General features: G+C 41.1%; 1 protein-coding gene across 4 annotated transcripts in view; it reads left to right on the forward strand.

The window, feature by feature from the left end:
- The window catches only part of CFAP298 (cilia and flagella associated protein 298), a 142,276-nt gene extending 123,725 nt beyond the window's left edge, over positions 1 to 18,551 (forward strand). For 2 of the 4 annotated variants that reach the window (XM_078656225.1, XM_078656227.1), the window contains 2 exons: positions 10,214 to 10,309; positions 18,187 to 18,440. In XM_078656225.1, coding sequence (XP_078512351.1) covers positions 10,214 to 10,309; positions 18,187 to 18,297 — 207 coding nt within the window. In that variant the 3' untranslated portion in view covers positions 18,298 to 18,440. Of the gene's footprint in view, positions 1 to 10,213; positions 10,310 to 18,186 lie in introns of all 4 variants that reach the window. The other 2 variants (XM_078656226.1, XM_078656228.1) reach the window with 1 other exon arrangement.
- Positions 18,552 to 19,115: the final 564 nt, after the last annotated feature.

Consider the following 19,115-nt stretch of genomic DNA (forward strand, 5'->3'; position numbering starts at 1 on the left):
CCAGCAGAAATATAGGCGAAACATCCAGGGTGACAACTCAGAAAAGGCAGCTTTCCTATAATTGCCCTCTCAGGAGTGCACCCAAAACAAAGAATTACAGCGGAGGTTGATCTGGCAGAACTTCTGTAAGGAAAAAGGGTACTTCACAATCACCCAATTAGGACAGTAAGAAGAGAGCTTGACTCCCCTCTACCATCCCATAACTGGTAGGGGAAGAATATCCCTTTACGCCCTTGCTTGAAATTTCAGAATATCAGACAGCTGGGTGTTTCAATAGCACCTTCATGTAGTTCAGCGTAGGCTGATTCAAGTAAAGTTCAGATGAGAGGGTTTTCAAAGTTTGTGTATATTTAATCAATGTTCACAGTTCATTGTGCAATAGCGTTACATCACGCCATGAAATCCATTGAAAGTAATCCAATAATATATTTCAAAGTATGCTCCAATGCATTTCGGACTCGTGTAGTCCTTTGTCAAGGAGCTCTACAGGAAGGATACAACAACAGCAATTTAGATCAACGAAAACAGGCAGCTGTAAGGTTGTGTGCATGCGGTGAAAGGGGTGTAAGTGAGATTTATAAGCTGTGACTGAGGTGACATCAAAGAGAGTGCGTGCGGCTTAAAAAAAGGTGTGGAGTTGACATGCAGTCTTTAAACTGGGAGTTTTAAAACAACATAGGTCCGTGCAAGTGAAAACGGATGGTTCGGTGAACATGCGTGCTTAACGGTAAAAAACGGTAAAAAAGGGTGCGTTGCAAACGAGCAGTGTGTATCATGATTAATTACAACGGCAGTAACTGGTGATGTTAGCGCAAACCAGCGATAGAATGAAACGAGGTTAATAATGCAATGTGAAAGTATCTTACGCTTCCACATTGGTGTACTGCTCACATCCGTGCTGCAAAAATAATAACAGGAACGTGAAAAGTTATCAGCGAGCAAAAACGCTTATGTGAAAGATAACTCACCGCCATGCGGTCGCGGTAACTTACTGTGGGAATTTCAGAAAGGTGGACTACGTGTCTCGAGCTTCGCGGAGATACTGCGGAGTTCGAAAGGAAAGTATAGAATGATAGAAATAGAGAAAAGATACCCAGATAGAGGGAAAAACAAAGCGGCCATCTTGTAACGGTGTAGGTGAAGAACCAGGAATGTGTTACAGCTAAATTACAACATGCTAGTAAATGTAGCAATAAAAGTGCAGAATGCGGGTACAACATATCAAACGACATTGTTACAAGTAACAACTCAGTTCAGTCCGATCGTTAAGCCCAAAAGGCTTCAAAGATTGGAGTTTGTAGATCCACGATGTCTCACGTTGTAGGAGGGTTTTGTTGTTATCTCTGCCCTCACAGTGGGTGACCATTTCCAATACCAAATACTTCAACTGGGCTACACTGTGGTGCGCCTCGTTGAAGTGCGTTGCCAGATTAGATTTGGTGTTCTTGGTACGGATATTCAATTTGTGTTCATTGAGTCTCGTTTTTATTTTCCTACTGGTTTTACCTACGTAGATCTTTCCACACGGGCATTTGAGTAGGTAAATCAAGTTGGCTGAATCGCAGGTGGCATCTACTTTTAAGGCGATCTCAAATCCTTTCATAGGATGGTGTATGATGTTGCCTCCAATTACGTTATTGCAATTATTGCAATGATGACAGGGACGTGTGCCTGTGTATTTCCTCGGTGTGTCAGTGGGTTTAGATAGAATTTCTCTAATGTTCATTGGTCGGTTGTAAGCAAAAATCGGGGGATCTTTGAAAAGGTCCCCAAAATCCGGTTCCGACGACAAAATTCGCCAGTGTCTTAATATGATTTTCTTATAGATTTTGCTCACAGTAGAGAATTTGGAGACCAATGTCATTCTGGGATTAGGATCCTTTTTTCTGCTTTTCAGAGCTTCTGTTCTGGAGATAGTGAGTACTCTATCTTGTGCCTCTTTGATGATGTTTTCAGGGTAACCTCGAGTGGAGAACCTAGAGGCCATAGTTTGGATTTGGGAATCTCTTCTATTGTCATCTGAAACTATCCGAGTAACTCTCAGCATCTGGCTGAATGGGAGGTGTCTTTTCAGGGAGTCTTGATGAAAACTGCTATATAGCAGGGTATTATTGCGGTCTGTTTCCTTGCGGTACAAATCAGTTTCGATACCATCTGTTGTGATTCTCACTAATACATCTAAAAATGTAATTTCTGTGGCTGAGATATTCCAGGTGAACTCAATTCGGTCATCTCTAGTATTCAACAAGGATAAGGCTGATTCCAGGTGCTCCCGGGAACCTTTCCAGATGAAGAAAAGGTCATCTATATATCGTGCATAAAGTTTGAGGTTGTCGTTCCAATCCACGTTCGTCAGAATGTGGTTGAGTTCAAAGTTACCCATGTAGATATTTGCGTATGTCGGCGCGGCGCAATTGCCCATTGCCATCCCGGACATTTGTAAGTACCAATGATCCTCAAAACAAAAGTAACTGTGGTATAAAGTGAAAATCATAAGTTCTAGAATAAATGTTTTCAAAGGGTCTGCAATATTTGATTCTAGTAAAGCTGATTCTATGGCTTCAATTCCCCCAGCATGGGGAATAGAGGTGTATAGGCTCTTGACATCAGCAGTGCATAGTAGTATTTGTTCCTCGTTCTTGATCTCAACGGAGTTTAATTTGTTGATGAAGTCAGTGGTATCACGAATATAACTATTTAAGCTGGTCACCGTAGGTTGTAAGTGGCGATCAATGAATTTTCCGGTAGGTTCGTGGATTGACCCCCGTGTGGACACGATGGGGCGAAAAGGTGGATCCATCAAGTTTTTATGTATTTTAGGCAGCATAGTGAGAGTTGGACTTTTTGGGTGATCGACGATCAAGTATCGCCTGGTTCTGTCGTCAATTATGTCATTTTCCCTGGCTTTGTCAATGATGTTGAGTAACATCGTTTTGTATTCCTTAGTGGGGTTGCCCTCGAGTGGCAGGTAGGTTTCAACGTCAAAGACGTGTTCTCTGGCTCTACGAGTGTAGAGGTCCGCATTAAGGATGACTAAGGCGCCACCCTTGTCAGCTTTCAAACATTTGATGGTTTTGTTGTTGGCGATGTTCTTCAAGGTATCATGATCCTTGTTGGTGATGTTCCTGCGTTTGGGTTTCTTGTAATTGATTTTAGCAATATCCTGACGAACTAGGGTTTCGAAGTTGTCAATACTCTTATGGCTGCTTGGGGGCATATAGTTACTTGTAGGTCGTAGGCCATGTAGCTGATCCGGTTTGGTTTCCACAACGGGTTCCAAAACTTTTTCAAAAAAATGTTTAAGACGTAATTTTCTGGTGAGCTTGAAGGTGCTGACTTCTAGTTCAAGAAGGTTAGTGTTGCTGGTTGGGATGAATGACATGCCCTTTTGTAAAGTTTTGATTTCGTAAGGTGTAAGGTTGGTGTCAGAAATGTTTATTACTAACGATGCTTCCTCGTTTTGGGTTTGTTTTGAGGTTGGCTCTTTCCGTTGTTTTTTGTTTGTTCCTTTGCCCCGTCTGGGTCGTCGGTTCTGTCCCGTTGTGGAAACCAAACCGGATCAGCTACTTGGCCTACGACCTAAAAGTAACTATATGCCCCCAAGCAGCCATAAGAGTATTGACAACTTCGAAACCCTAGTTCGTCAGGATATTGCTAAAATCAATTACAAGAAACCCAAACGCAGGAACATCACCAACAAGGATCATGATACCTTGAAGAACATCGCCAACAACAAAACCATCAAATGTTTGAAAGCTGACAAGGGTGGCGCCTTAGTCATCCTTAATGCGGACCTCTACACTCGTAGAGCCAGAGAACACGTCTTTGACGTTGAAACCTACCTGCCACTCGAGGGCAACCCCACTAAGGAATACAAAACGATGTTACTCAACATCATTGACAAAGCCAGGGAAAATGACATAATTGACGACAGAACCAGGCGATACTTGATCGTCGATCACCCAAAAAGTCCAACTCTCACTATGCTGCCTAAAATACATAAAAACTTGATGGATCCACCTTTTCGCCCCATCGTGTCCACACGGGGGTCAATCCACGAACCTACCGGAAAATTCATTGATCGCCACTTACAACCTACGGTGACCAGCTTAAATAGTTATATTCGTGATACCACTGACTTCATCAACAAATTAAACTCCGTTGAGATCAAGAACGAGGAACAAATACTACTATGCACTGCTGATGTCAAGAGCCTATACACCTCTATTCCCCATGCTGGGGGAATTGAAGCCATAGAATCAGCTTTACTAGAATCAAATATTGCAGACCCTTTGAAAACATTTATTCTAGAACTTATGATTTTCACTTTATACCACAGTTACTTTTGTTTTGAGGATCATTGGTACTTACAAATGTCCGGGATGGCAATGGGCAATTGCGCCGCGCCGACATACGCAAATATCTACATGGGTAACTTTGAACTCAACCACATTCTGACGAACGTGGATTGGAACGACAACCTCAAACTTTATGCACGATATATAGATGACCTTTTCTTCATCTGGAAAGGTTCCCGGGAGCACCTGGAATCAGCCTTATCCTTGTTGAATACTAGAGATGACCGAATTGAGTTCACCTGGAATATCTCAGCCACAGAAATTACATTTTTAGATGTATTAGTGAGAATCACAACAGATGGTATCGAAACTGATTTGTACCGCAAGGAAACAGACCGCAATAATACCCTGCTATATAGCAGTTTTCATCAAGACTCCCTGAAAAGACACCTCCCATTCAGCCAGATGCTGAGAGTTACTCGGATAGTTTCAGATGACAATAGAAGAGATTCCCAAATCCAAACTATGGCCTCTAGGTTCTCCACTCGAGGTTACCCTGAAAACATCATCAAAGAGGCACAAGATAGAGTACTCACTATCTCCAGAACAGAAGCTCTGAAAAGCAGAAAAAAGGATCCTAATCCCAGAATGACATTGGTCTCCAAATTCTCTACTGTGAGCAAAATCTATAAGAAAATCATATTAAGACACAGGCGAATTTTGTCGTCGGAACCGGATTTTGGGGACCTTTTCAAAGATCCCCCGATTTTTGCTTACAACCGACCAATGAACATTAGAGAAATTCTATCTAAACCCACTGACACACCGAGGAAATACACAGGCACACGTCCCTGTCATCATTGCAATAATTGCAATAACGTAATTGGAGGCAACATCATACACCATCCTATGAAAGGATTTGAGATCGCCTTAAAAGTAGATGCCACCTGCGATTCAGCCAACTTGATTTACCTACTCAAATGCCCGTGTGGAAAGATCTACGTAGGTAAAACCAGTAGGAAAATAAAAACGAGACTCAATGAACACAAATTGAATATCCGTACCAAGAACACCAAATCTAATCTGGCAACGCACTTCAACGAGGCGCACCACAGTGTAGCCCAGTTGAAGTATTTGGTATTGGAAATGGTCACCCACTGTGAGGGCAGAGATAACAACAAAACCCTCCTACAACGTGAGACATCGTGGATCTACAAACTCCAATCTTTGAAGCCTTTTGGGCTTAACGATCGGACTGAACTGAGTTGTTACTTGTAACAATGTCGTTTGATATGTTGTACCCGCATTCTGCACTTTTATTGCTACATTTACTAGCATGTTGTAATTTAGCTGTAACACATTCCTGGTTCTTCACCTACACCGTTACAAGATGGCCGCTTTGTTTTTCCCTCTATCTGGGTATCTTTTCTCTATTTCTATCATTCTATACTTTCCTTTCGAACTCCGCAGTATCTCCGCGAAGCTCGAGACACGTAGTCCACCTTTCTGAAATTCCCACAGTAAGTTACCGCGACCGCATGGCGGTGAGTTATCTTTCACATAAGCGTTTTTGCTCGCTGATAACTTTTCACGTTCCTGTTATTATTTTTGCAGCACGGATGTGAGCAGTACACCAATGTGGAAGCGTAAGATACTTTCACATTGCATTATTAACCTCGTTTCATTCTATCGCTGGTTTGCGCTAACATCACCAGTTACTGCCGTTGTAATTAATCATGATACACACTGCTCGTTTGCAACGCACCCTTTTTTACCGTTTTTTACCGTTAAGCACGCATGTTCACCGAACCATCCGTTTTCACTTGCACGGACCTATGTTGTTTTAAAACTCCCAGTTTAAAGACTGCATGTCAACTCCACACCTTTTTTTAAGCCGCACGCACTCTCTTTGATGTCACCTCAGTCACAGCTTATAAATCTCACTTACACCCCTTTCACCGCATGCACACAACCTTACAGCTGCCTGTTTTCGTTGATCTAAATTGCTGTTTTGTATCCTTCCTGTAGCGCTCCTTGACAAAGGACTACACGAGTCCGAAATGCATTGGAGCATACTTTGAAATATATTATTGGATTACTTTCAATGGATTTCATGGCGTGATGTAACGCTATTGCACAATGAACTGTGAACATTGATTAAATATACACAAACTTTGAAAACCCTCTCATCTGAACTTTACTTGAATCAGCCTACGCTGAACTACATAAGTGTGCCCGAACACAGGGATGTGTTTACGTACCACGTAACACACCGTTCTGCTACAATTATTGGACGTATTTTGGCTAGTTACATCACCTGTTGGAGCACCTTCATCCTTCTTCAACCTACCTACTGTTTCTAACACTTCGTGTTTATTCTACATTCGCTGTGCGCCTAAGCCTCGTTTCTTGATTCAATAGCACCTTCGTCATGCACTCTTGAATTTATACAAAAACACCAAATCATCCACTCAAGAAGACACATAATTTACACTTGTGGGAGTTGCAACACGAGGTTCTCCCCCTCCTCCTGAAAAGAGCAATAGAGGTTGCCCCGAAATCCCAAAGTTGCCAAGGAATCTAATCCAGGTTCTATGTAATACAGAAGGAAAAGGAACTGGAGATCAATGCTGGACATCAGAGAGTTAAACAGGTTCCTAAAAAACCAGTGCTTTATCCTGGAGGAAGTCCTTTTGATGCACAGGAATTAGAATACTTTACTTCTCTGGATCTTTAAGATGCATATTTCACGTCTGCCTACATCAAAACCACAGGAAAGACCTCTGGTTTTTCAGTAGTGGGGCAGGACTGTCAATTCAGGGCACTCCTTTTTGGATTCATAGCTGCACCCTAGGTTTTCACAAAGAGCTTACTTCTCTTACTGCCCTCCTGCAACCAGGAATACCCCTACTTGGAGGATTGGCTCGTCAAAGCTCCATCAAGGGGAGAGAGATGTGGCTGTACAACTGCCTACAGTAACAGACCCACAGGTTGGGTCTGGCTCTGAACAGTGAGAAATCTTCCATCTACCTGTTGAAAAGACGCCAGGTTTGAGGAGCCATCTTGGACACAGTGCTAGGGTAGGCATTTTCTTCAACTGAAAGGATGGTGACACTTCAAGTGATTGCAAAAACATTTTTCCATCAAACAAACAGTTCCAGTCAGACTGTCCGAATCCCTTCCGAGTATGATGTCATGCTGCAGGGGGCTAATACCATTTTGAAGACAAAACGCGAGATCAATACAGCAGGAAATGGACCACCAGTGTTGTCAAATAAATGGCTCATGGGATGACACTATTCAGATGTCAAGAAGGATCGAACAGGCTTATCTATGGTATAAATACCCACCAACCCTTAGTGTTGTCCTCCCATTCCAATCTTCAACAGACAGGATAGTAATGACAGTGGATGCATCTATGGAGGGTTGGGGAGCCCACATGCTGGAGCTGATGGCCAGAGGCCTCTGGTTGGACTCTGAGAAGATGTTCCTTATCAATATCCTTGAGCTGCGGACCATTCAGCTGGGCCTGTAGTCATTCCTCCCAAGTGTTGCCGGTCAAGCTGTGCTGATTAGAATGGACAACGCAACATCCATGTATTATACTGCAAAACCAGCAGAAACGGGGTCCCATCATTTATCTGAAGAAGCACAGAAGCTGTGGGATTGGGCAATCTCCAAGATAGAATGGTAGTGGAATATTTCCCAGGATGCCAGCACGACCCGGCATATGTGCTCAGATGAGTTCACTCAGACTGCCACGAATGAGAGCTCCACCAAGACCATCAGGATTAGATGTCCCACAGCAGGGACTTGCCCACATTATACCTGTTTGCCACTCTGCAGAACAAAGAATTTGCACTGGTTCTGGCAGCCAGCATCCAATGGATATGCCTTTTGACTGAGCAGGTTGAATGTCTGTGCAGATGCCTTTCCTCCGTTTCTCTTGAGTTCCAGGGTACTGAGGAAAGTGAATACAGATCCCTGTTTCCACATCCTCATTTCCCTGATTTAGCCTTACCAGTACTGGTACAGCGATCTCCTGAGGATGTCCGTATATCCGGTAGTACTGCTAAAGACTCATCCCAGGATGCTCCCCCGACACTAGAGACAAGTTATGGAATCTGACGGCCTAGTATTTGGGCATTTAAACATTCCACTAGACTTTAGGAACATTTCTGGCACAGGCGTGCACACCAGTGACTACACTAACAAGGCAAATGTTAGCATTTCTGTACATGTGACAAAGGCAGGGACTTTAACCAAGTCTCCATACAACTCCACCAAGTGCATCCATACTTGCTGGATCCAGATAAGAGTGGTCTTGAATATTCTTCAATGATAATCTGTCTCGCAGCAATTTCCAGAGCCAGGAGAACAGAGGGCGCTGCCTCATTTTTTTCCATAATAGATCCTAAAACAATTCAACGGCTTTTAGAGCTTTCCTGCCGGGTTGAAGAAATCTGTCCTGAGATCTGAACTAGTTCATGATGTCTCCATTTAAACCGATCCATAAGGTGCACTTAAAATGTATCTTGTGGAAGACCGGGCTATTACTTTTCCTCACATCAACAAGGAGAGTGTTGGAGGTGCAATTTCTTTACCATCATAGAGCTTTGATTTACCAAAGACAGTCACCCTATGGACCAACCTGTAGTTTATGCCTAAAGTGCCTACAACTTTAATTTTGAATGAACTTTGTTCCTTTTTCCCAAATCCGGCATTGTCTACTTGAAAATCTTTGTACTTTGTGGATGTCTGCAGATGCATTATATTTTACATGGACAAGGCAAAAAGGCTGCAGACCTGGCCGAGTAGATTTTCTTCACAGGAGACGGAAAAGTGCAGGGTAGGAAGTAGATGTGTAAGTTTCATCTTTGCTGTACAGGGATTCCTAGCATGACGACTGGGAAAGATTACAAAGTGTGAATATATATACCAATGCTATATGAGAGTAAGTACTTTCTTCCCACATTTCTCCCATCCTTCCCAGCATCGTTATGGTCTAGATTAAATGTACCTCTGAACGTTTATGCTTTGGGAGCCAGATTTATGTCAAAGACCGTTTGATATTTAAATTGTATAATTATTTTTCATTTAACACCTTCTATTCTGAAAAGCGTATGCATAAAAGGCAACAGATCCTCGCATTCCTAAAGAAAACCAGACATTTCTGCATGCTTAAGCATGACTGAGTTAGCCAAAGTGGAATATGCAAATGATTATGACATGAAGAATATTATAACCAGTTTATTAGTAAATACTTAAAACCATGCACCATTTAAAAAAAATTGGTATGGAGTTCAGATGTTAATAGTGAAAAAAATAGAAACAAAGATGTAGAAGACTATTAAATAAATTAAAGAATAATATAAGAGAAAAAAACTATAGGATTGTTAGAAGAAAGCGTATGTGTCATAAGAATGAAATGGAACGGAGTCGAAGCCAAGCCATACTGGTTGAGTATTTAGAAGTAGGAATAAAAGACTGTTCAAAATCTCATGTAGGCAGATGCTAGTGCATTCTAGGTAAGCAGCTATGTGACTGAGTCGGGCGTCAGTAGTGATTAGGAACACCAAGGGCTAATTGTTACACATCTGCATGATGAATTCATAAAATCTGGAGTTTCTTTCACATCATGGCTGCAGTACATATTATTCACATATATACTAACTTATTATACATGGTATATTTTTAGTTACTAAATTTATATCAAAACACCTGTGAAACAAAAATCAGTGCGCAGAAATCCTGCAAACATTTTGCTGCTTTGTTGGTGTGGAATTTGAGGTTCTCTAAGGGCTAAATGAGTTGCTACGTCTGCTGCTTGATTAACATAGATTTTTAATAGTAATTGAGCACCTTAAGCTGATGATACTTTAAAAATGATATGTACTTCTGCCACCCTCTACCAGAAGGGACAAGGTGCCCCAGCACGTGAGCCTGTGGTCAGCGGTGAAGAGCAAAAACAGATGATGATGTATTACTACAAAAAGCAAGAAGAACTCAAGGTATGAAAGGCTCCTTTCACATTATGTTTTACATAGCATTGTCTGCTTAATTTAGGAAAGTAAAACAAATGTTAATAACCGCACCTTTCTATGATGCCGGCCTTTCACAGAGAATTTGATACAACGTTGGCTGAATATTGTGGATCTACTCTTGGACCACTGCATAGTCAAAGTACTTTCAATGTTAATGGTCACTATTCCGAATCATACCATTTGTATTCTCAAAGGGTCCCATTCAGAATTCCCTGTTGTCTCTGCTGGGAGAACCAGGGCCAGATTTAGAAGATAATTCTGGTCCTCAGACACCAGAAAACTTGTAGGTGTGCAACTTGTAATGCGGATGAAATGGCAGGTGCAGGGAGTTACCTCATCCTGCCAGATCTTATTTCAAAACAAAATATTGTTAAACTATTTTTGCCCTTTCTTTTTCAACCATATAGACCTCTCCTGGCTGGGAACAGTCTGTTGGCCACCCCAATCTCGCTCACTATCTGCCAGTAAACAAACCGGTTTCTCGACACCATTTTAGTGCATATAAAAGGAGGTGTGTGGTCAAGGATAAGAATTCCAATGGACTGTGGATTTAAATGCTATTCCAAACATCTACTTAATAGTTGCCAAATGAATGTTTTTAAACTGCTTTCTACATTGAGTCATGGCCCTGTTGTTTTTACTTTCTTTGTGAATGCTGGGGATAGGTCCATTTCCCTACTAATTATATAAAAAAGGAAATAAGTGGGTGTGAACCAAGGGGTGGGTAATATGATTTATTTCTGTCACAAATAATTTTTACTGGTTTAAGTAAAGTCTGAAAAACAGGGTTGAAATAGACATTTAAAAAAAAGTTTAGGCTGTCTTCCTCATTATGAGTCGCTGCTAAATACTTCACCTCTATATGTTTTCGGCTAAATCAGTATTGCATGTCCCACTGTATTTAATTTTGTTTCTGGGACAAATCCTCCAGGTCAAACCTGGAGGAATTTGTCCCATGATAAAGGTCCAGAACCACGGGTAAAGGTGGAGCAATCCGAATGGTGCACTGATTGCTGCATATAATTCCCCATTGTAAAGATCATTGGAATTTAATCATCAACCTGGTTAAGCCAATACCTGTTGATATGCGAGTAATATCCGATGCAGTATTACCTCCTCTCAAATACTGCAGATCTCCTGATGGAGCCCTATGTGGTTAAAGTCCCGTAGGAGAATACATGCCTTTTTCTTTCAACGGTTTGTTGAAGCTTCGTCAGGTGGAATTAAATTGTTTTTTGCAAGGTCTAATTACATTTTTGCTTTTGTGGATCTCTAATTGGCTGCACCAATTTAGTACAAGAAAGTAAGGTCCTGATCTGTATATGTCCTTTATTAAAATAGTGCAGAATGGTAATTTTATTCCTATTAAAAGGTTTTAAAGCACTTCTTTTCACCAATGCATGGCAGTGTTTTTTGACGATGCAAATGTATTGTTGTTAGGTCCTGTCTACAGACTACTTAGCTGTTGGTGGGATACCTCATGTTATCAATAAAATACTACATCCATAGACATATAATTAAGGACAGAGTGTCTATTGGCATTTTGAAGAGTTGCCATTAGTTGGGTCGACTGTCCTTAGAGTCATAGCAATGAATTAAATAATTTAGTTCCATATAATTATTTATAATCAAAAAATTAAAAAGAGCCTGAACAATCAAACAACTTGGTGGATAAGGTTCCTACCTTATTTTTTTTTTTTTAAATACATAAATACTTTTACCTGGCCCTGGCAATAATACACCTATAAAGAATATTAGTCAAGATACAGCAATCTAAAATACATTTATAGCTACATTTTATGGTGATGTAAAAATAAAGCAACTAATATACGTGATCAGATTAGATTTAATTTTTTGACAATTTTTTAGAAGCTATATAAAATAAAAAAACACAACTTAATTTCGGATGTCTGTTAGCAAATCTGTATGCCTCAATTACTAGCTAGACCAAGTTCCTTAATTACAAAATAGCGATAATCAACACAGGGATTCGGTTTTGTGCATTCTTCACCTATAATATGTGCTTTAGCACAGTATTAAGAAAGTCTTGCTTGGCATTCCTGATCTGATAACTGCATTTCAGAAATACATCAAGACAGGATGAATCTTAACTGCTAAGCTTAAATTCCAGATATATCTGTGATCTTCCAGTATGCCCTGTGTTGTAATATATGTAAAAGATTTGCAATCCAATGAGGACGCACCTCCTCACTGTAAGATAAAGCAGAAGTTAATTTAGCCTTTATGATCTTGAATATGGGTTCCCAAGAGGGACTATATAATTATATAATTATATATAATTTTGTATGTAGCCTCTAAAAAGAAAAGTAGAAAAGAAAACAAGTGGTATATAGGTGAACCTGTATCTGTAAACTGGAGTATAATTTAATCTAGATACCAGATTTTTCTTGGGGTTTTGTTGTTTTTTTTGGTCTACTGAATAACATGACCTGTGTTTTGGTGTACTTGACAAAGTTCTCCCAAAAGAATCCTTGCGTAAACCTTAGCCTCCATATCTAACAGGGCAATTAATTGATAATTGCCAGGATCGTTCCTGTCGCTCCTTTTTATAAAGGAGATAAAGTATGGAGCTTGTACTCGCCTAGGGGAATTAGGGAGAGCTCTGAACGAAGACCATAACTAACGGATAAGGGAATTTTGTCCAGTGATCAACATCTGGTATGTATGTTATGTTAACTGGTATTTATAGAGTGCGCTGCTACTTCCAAGAGTGTCCCGGCACTAAGAGAAAAAAACACATAATAGCATACAGAACATCCACCCACAGCAGAATCAGGCAGTCCTAATGCTGGAAAAGCCATGTTTTCAGGTTCCTCCTAAAAGTAAGGAGGTCCGGTATCTGTCTAAGAGGGAGAAGTAGGCCATTCCATAGCCGAGAGGCAACTGCTTGAAAGGATCTTCCCCCTACCCGGGAGAGCAAGACCTTCGGAGTCGAGATCAAGAGCTGAGCAGAGGACCTCAAGGTATGCTGCGGTGTATAGGGATTAAATCTTTCCCTTAGGTAGGGGCCTCCAATCTTATGAAAAGCTTTGAAGACCAAGACTATGTAGCCAATGTAGGGAAGACAGAAGAGAAGACGTGTGAGTCCTAGGTCCTGTTAAAAAGATAGCCGTTCTGGATTACCTGTAGTTGACCGAGTATGTACTCCGGTAGGCCCAAATACAAGGAGTTAACATAATCCAGTCTCGACACCACGAGGGCCTGGACTACTGTTTTCCTGTGGGAGACTGAAAGCAGGGGAAGAAAGTTCCTCAACATTCTCAACTCCCCAAAACAGGCCCCAGCCACCGATTGGACTTTCGGCTTCATGGAAAGGGTGGCATCCAATTTAACCCCCAGGTTTTTCATGATTTCTGACTGCAGACGAGGTGGGGGGGGGCATGTTCTGTGGCCACCAAGTATGCCATGATACCTATGGATGCGAACCGAAGAAAATAATCTCTGACTTTTCAGAGTTACACTTCAATGGATTTCGTCTGAGCCAGGAGAAAACCTCAGAGAGGAAGGTGTTAATCCTGTTGCCATTGAATTCAGTACCCTTCTCACATGCGAACACACTTTTTTGGCACCGTGTTTCTCGGCGAGAAGGGCGAGAGGGGCCATATACAAATTGAACAATGTAGGGCTTAAAATTGAGCCCTGTGGAACTCCGACGTTCACGGGAGGAATTTCTGCGGTGAAAGGTGGTGACCAGATTATTTGTGAGCGGTTACTTAAAAAGGACATGAACCATCTCAATACTGGGCCTCCGATCCCGCCCTTCTTGAGTCTTTGCAATAATCTATTGTGGGGCACTGTATCGAAGGCAGCAGATAGGTCCAACAACACCAAGACCGTGTTACCTCCTCTATTCAACGTGGCTTTTTATTGTCTCAGCAACTTCTAACAAGGCAGTTTCCGTGCTGAAGTTGGCTCTGGAACCTGACTGGCTCGGGTGCAGGAGATGATTGGCCTCCACGTACTTCGTGGTGACTTCATCAACATATTTCTCCAAAACCTTGGAGAAGAAAGGCAGGAGGGATATAGGCCTGTAATTACTGGCAACCTCAGGGTCTGCCCTAGGTTTCTTTAAGAGCGGGAGAATTTTGCATGTTTCCAAGTTTGCAGCTAGTTCCCCTCCCGCAGTGCAGTGTTCAGAATCAGATTAACTACAGGGTTGATTGCTTCAGTACTTTTGCTGGACATGGATCTGAAGGTGAGACAGACTTAAGAGTTTTCATGAGTGCCAGGGATTGCTTAGGGGTAATCACAGGGAACTGCATGAAGGAGAGGTCCATGTTGCAGCAAGCGTCAGGGGTGGACTGATAGCTGCCTCATGTTCTGGCGGCTGAATTTCGAAAGAGTCCTGGATGTTTAAAATGTTCTCATAGAAAAAACAGGCCATACGCCTGGTCCAGTCGCTCGTGGGAACAATGGGCAAACTAATAGATGCAGGGGAAGAAAAACTCTTTACAGTATTAAAAAGTTATCTACTTTTGTTGGCCGCCTGGTCAATTTTTGTAGAGAAGAAAAGTTTCTTTCCCTCGCGAACTTTCCTATAGTGTTCTTTTAGTGCTTGATTATAGGTGGATTTGTCAATGGGTCTATAATTCCTCCCTCAGACTAATTCAAGGTGTTTACGCGCACTTTTGCTTTTTTTTAGTGCTTCCGTAAACCAAGGGGCAGAAACTCTGGTAAATTTGGCTGCCTCGTGGTGTTCTGTGTTGAACAACATGCCTGGTAAGCCATTTGGGCCTAGGGCAGCACTACATCTACACTACTTCAATGCCCCTTCAGTTCTGAAAGAATTGATGTTTTCTCAACTATATCTCGGCTTATCCTTTTAGGACTGAGTATGTCTTTTTGGCCGAAAGTTGAATACTGAGCATTTGCTTTTTCTGTGCCTTGAGTAGAATAAGTTTTACTTGTACAGATTTCCTATTAAAAGAGACATGCACAGTTCTCTGTTGTTGGGCCATTAATTTCGACCAATTTGTTAATAAATTGACAAAACTTACTCTGAGCTGTGACTGTTTCCAAACACGTTGCCATTGAGTAGCAGAAAGATTTCCTTTTGCTTCTTTCGTGGCATAAAATAGTTTACATTTATGTTCTCAGTCATAAGATCATATCTGTTCCTTTTTAAACCAACCAGTCTGGCAGGGATTCCTAGTTTGATATCCCTTACTGGTCCTATTTGACCTTTCACAACATGTTAAATACTGATTAAGCGATTGAATGATTTTGGGCCAGGGAATTAAAATGTTAGAGGGATCTGTATCATTAATCTTAATTTTAATGAAGTATTTAGTAGTGCACTCCAGTGACAGCCGAGTCTTCAGTATATTTATAAAGTGAACTCCACAACTGATCATATTAAGGTGTTGGAGAGCTTCAATGTGCCATATAAGCTCAATATAGTCAGTGACTGCAGAGGTACTACTAAAAGATGTTACAGTAGGAATATGATCACTTTCCCTCCTGAGTATTACTTTAAAGGCTGAATACAGTGATAACAAGTGGAGTGAAAGAAAAGTATAAACAATACCACCCATGTCCTGTAAGATAATGTGTGTAACTGTAGGACGGATTGAACTTTGTTTGGCCAATCAGCGGTCTAAGTCATAAACCTCATAAACGTTTTTACTATGAACGCACTCATTGTATCACGTCTGATATATATGACCTGTGCGATCAGTATCAGATTAAGGGCACAGTGAATTATTGGCCTGGCTATGCCAAATCAAGTTTAAATTCAAACCAACTGTGATAATTACATGGGTGTCAAGATGGGTGTGCACCATAAATTGTCAACCTATTTACAAGTGTTTTCCGTAATTAACTTTCGATCACTTGAATGAGTATTCATGTCAACATTATTTGCTTAAATAGAGGTAACCTGAATTCTACCAACTACTTGCCTAACAGTACCACCTGAATAGGTTAGTGTTAGAATAATTGTGTTAGCATTAAGGTCGAGTAAACTTAAATGATAGCCTCGAGTGCGTCTGCCATGATCACTGTTCCTTGTTGCCAGGATGAAACATTCCATGTATCCACTCATGGCTAAGGGTGATGGGTGCCAGGGGCTAAGGGTGATGGGTGCCAAGTTTCTTGTAAACTGAAGATATTCCATTTCGAAAAGAATGAAATAGTGCCACTATCCTTTAATAACTTATCCAAACCTGCAAAATTCCAACACAATCGTGTTGTGGTTAGATTGTGCAAGTTTGAAATGATTGGTTGCCCAGAGTAAAGTGTTTTAACAGTATTGTCCAGTATGCTGATTTAGTGCCGCAGATTTGATATGCCAGGTTCAACTTGCAGCATGGCCACCCTCGTGTTTATCATTTTCAGTTCAGTAAAACGGGCGCCAGTAAATTGAATATTAGAAAACACCTGGGGGGGAGGCATTGGAGAGAATGAATTTAAGAAGTGTGAATCTGAGAACACAAACTCCGAGAACTTATAGAACATTTTGTCCACACTCTAGATGTTAGAACACTTCACCTGTGTTATATTGACAGTATGTGTCTATAGCATTTCCACATCCATACTAAGTGAGGGCGACTTTTGAAGCTGCCATGGCCAGATGCTTGTACACAACACCCATGTCTGTTATGCATGTTCTTATAGTACTCTTCATGATGTTCCCCTTTCACATTCGCCATACAAGTAAGTGGTCACACAGGCTTCCTAAGTGTTCATGCCTATAGCTAACATTTGTAAAGCAACTACATAGTTTTATTGTACCAGTATGAATGCAAATTAGAGGCCTTAGCTGACCAAATAGTTTTGAAAGCCTTGAATATTTCCTCGCCTGTGCATCTTGCTTACCACCACCTCAAAGTAGGTGATGGGAATGTTTTGCAGTGTATGCGTGCGTAACATATCGATCTGGAAAATGTCGCCTACTACCTAACTACCAATGCTCTGCACATTATCTTGCTGATTCACATGTTTCATATTTTGGTATCTGAAAACCAGGTACATCCCAAACTTCCTTCTCTTTATGGAAATTCCCGCCCTCCATACAGGTCGTACGCTGAAGCGCGCGTCGGCAGCACATTTGAAAATACGTGTGGACCATATTTTTATTTCTCATCTCATCTCTTCATCCCTATTCTTCAACTCTGTACATCAATTGGACGATATTGTGTATAAGGAAACAACGATTTTTACGTATAATAACAGTTTGATGTATATAATAACCCCTCATGAAAAGTATGGTCCCCTGTATCAAACACTGCCTTTATCGCTGCTAGTATGAATGGACCCTTGACTTTCAGGACAAATGAGTCTTTATATAGGAGTGTGTGAATGAATGGGATTTTGGGATGTTACCTTTTTGAACCTTTGGATTATTTATGTATAAAAATGTATTACTTGATTATTAATACATTTTGATATGCTTTTGAATTTATGACCCTGTGCATGTTTATGTAGATAGGCCAGTTTCCTGGGAGCGTATCTATTGGCGACTTGTTAGCGCCTGTTTGATCCACACAGGTAGAGACTTCTTGTAGTATTTAGCAGATTCACATGTGACCTTTTTTGTTCGTTTCTAGCACAGGGACCCAGGCACATAACACAGTGGGGACAAACCATTAATCAGAAGAGCTGTGATGGTAAGCTTCAGGGGAGTTTTTGTTTGTCTTCAGGCAATTTATTCCACACATGCCTGAAGACAAACAAAAACTTACAACTACCTAGTGCCATACATAAATTAAAAACTGGCACCTGACACTGCAAGGCAAACATTGGCTAAATCTTTCAGCACTGTGCTGTACTTAGTGACATTTAGTGAAAATGTTGCTCACGCACTGCCCTTTGTTTCTTTTTAGAAGCTTGCAGAAAATGATGACGACTCATGCTTGGACTCCGAGTGGGCGGACCCACACGCTCTAAAGAGGCAGTTTCAAGGAGTGAAAGATATCAAGTGGGGGCCAAGATGAAAAGTCTAATTCAGTATCCAGTTCCAGCATTAATTGTTCAAAGACTTATGCGAAAGGGTTTCAGACTCCATGGAGATACAGAATCGAGCGATTTGGGGGAAGCTGTATTTTCCTGCTTTTTTGGATCTTATTTACGTTTAGAGTAACTTATTTATAGGAAGTGGTACATATTTAAAATATACATTTTTATAGTGCATAACAATGCCTTTAATTATCTAATTGTGCAATTTTTTAAATAAAGTACCTATAATGTTGTTGTTTTTTTTTTACTCTTTCTGAGGCAACGCTGTTCAGTGTTTTGTGTGCACTCTACTTTTGTGAAGGCTTGTACCAAAATAGCTTTGGCTGGGCACCAGCTAGCCGCCTCAAGGAACATTTCCCAGATATCAGATTTGTGAATTTGATTGGAATGCTTCTACATCTTGCTCTATATAGTTACACAACAAAAGCCCGCCATGCGGCGGAAGGAACCGCTGCGCTCGCTGCATGTGGACCACTGAAGAATGATGTATTGAACTGCAGTGGAAGAAAGGTGTGCATCGGTCTCACCTGCTCAGATATCCGTTGTCCCTACTTGCTTTGTTTTCTTTGTCTGCAATGCATATCTTCGTCTCAGAGTCCGAACCATAGGACTGTTTTCTTTCTCTACAAAGCAGATCCCTCTTCTGTCATTATAGTAGTCATGGTAGGATAGGAGACAAGGCAATCGGTTATATATCTTTCTAACAGAAAGCGATAGCAATTTAGAGCTTAGAGCTGGTCTATTTAACTACTGTTTATTCCACCAGTCTTCTGATTCCCTTCTGTGAACTCTGCCA

The sequence above is a fragment of the Lissotriton helveticus genome, chromosome 8 (assembly GCF_964261635.1).
Source record: "Lissotriton helveticus chromosome 8, aLisHel1.1, whole genome shotgun sequence".
NCBI lineage: Eukaryota > Metazoa > Chordata > Amphibia > Caudata > Salamandridae > Lissotriton > Lissotriton helveticus.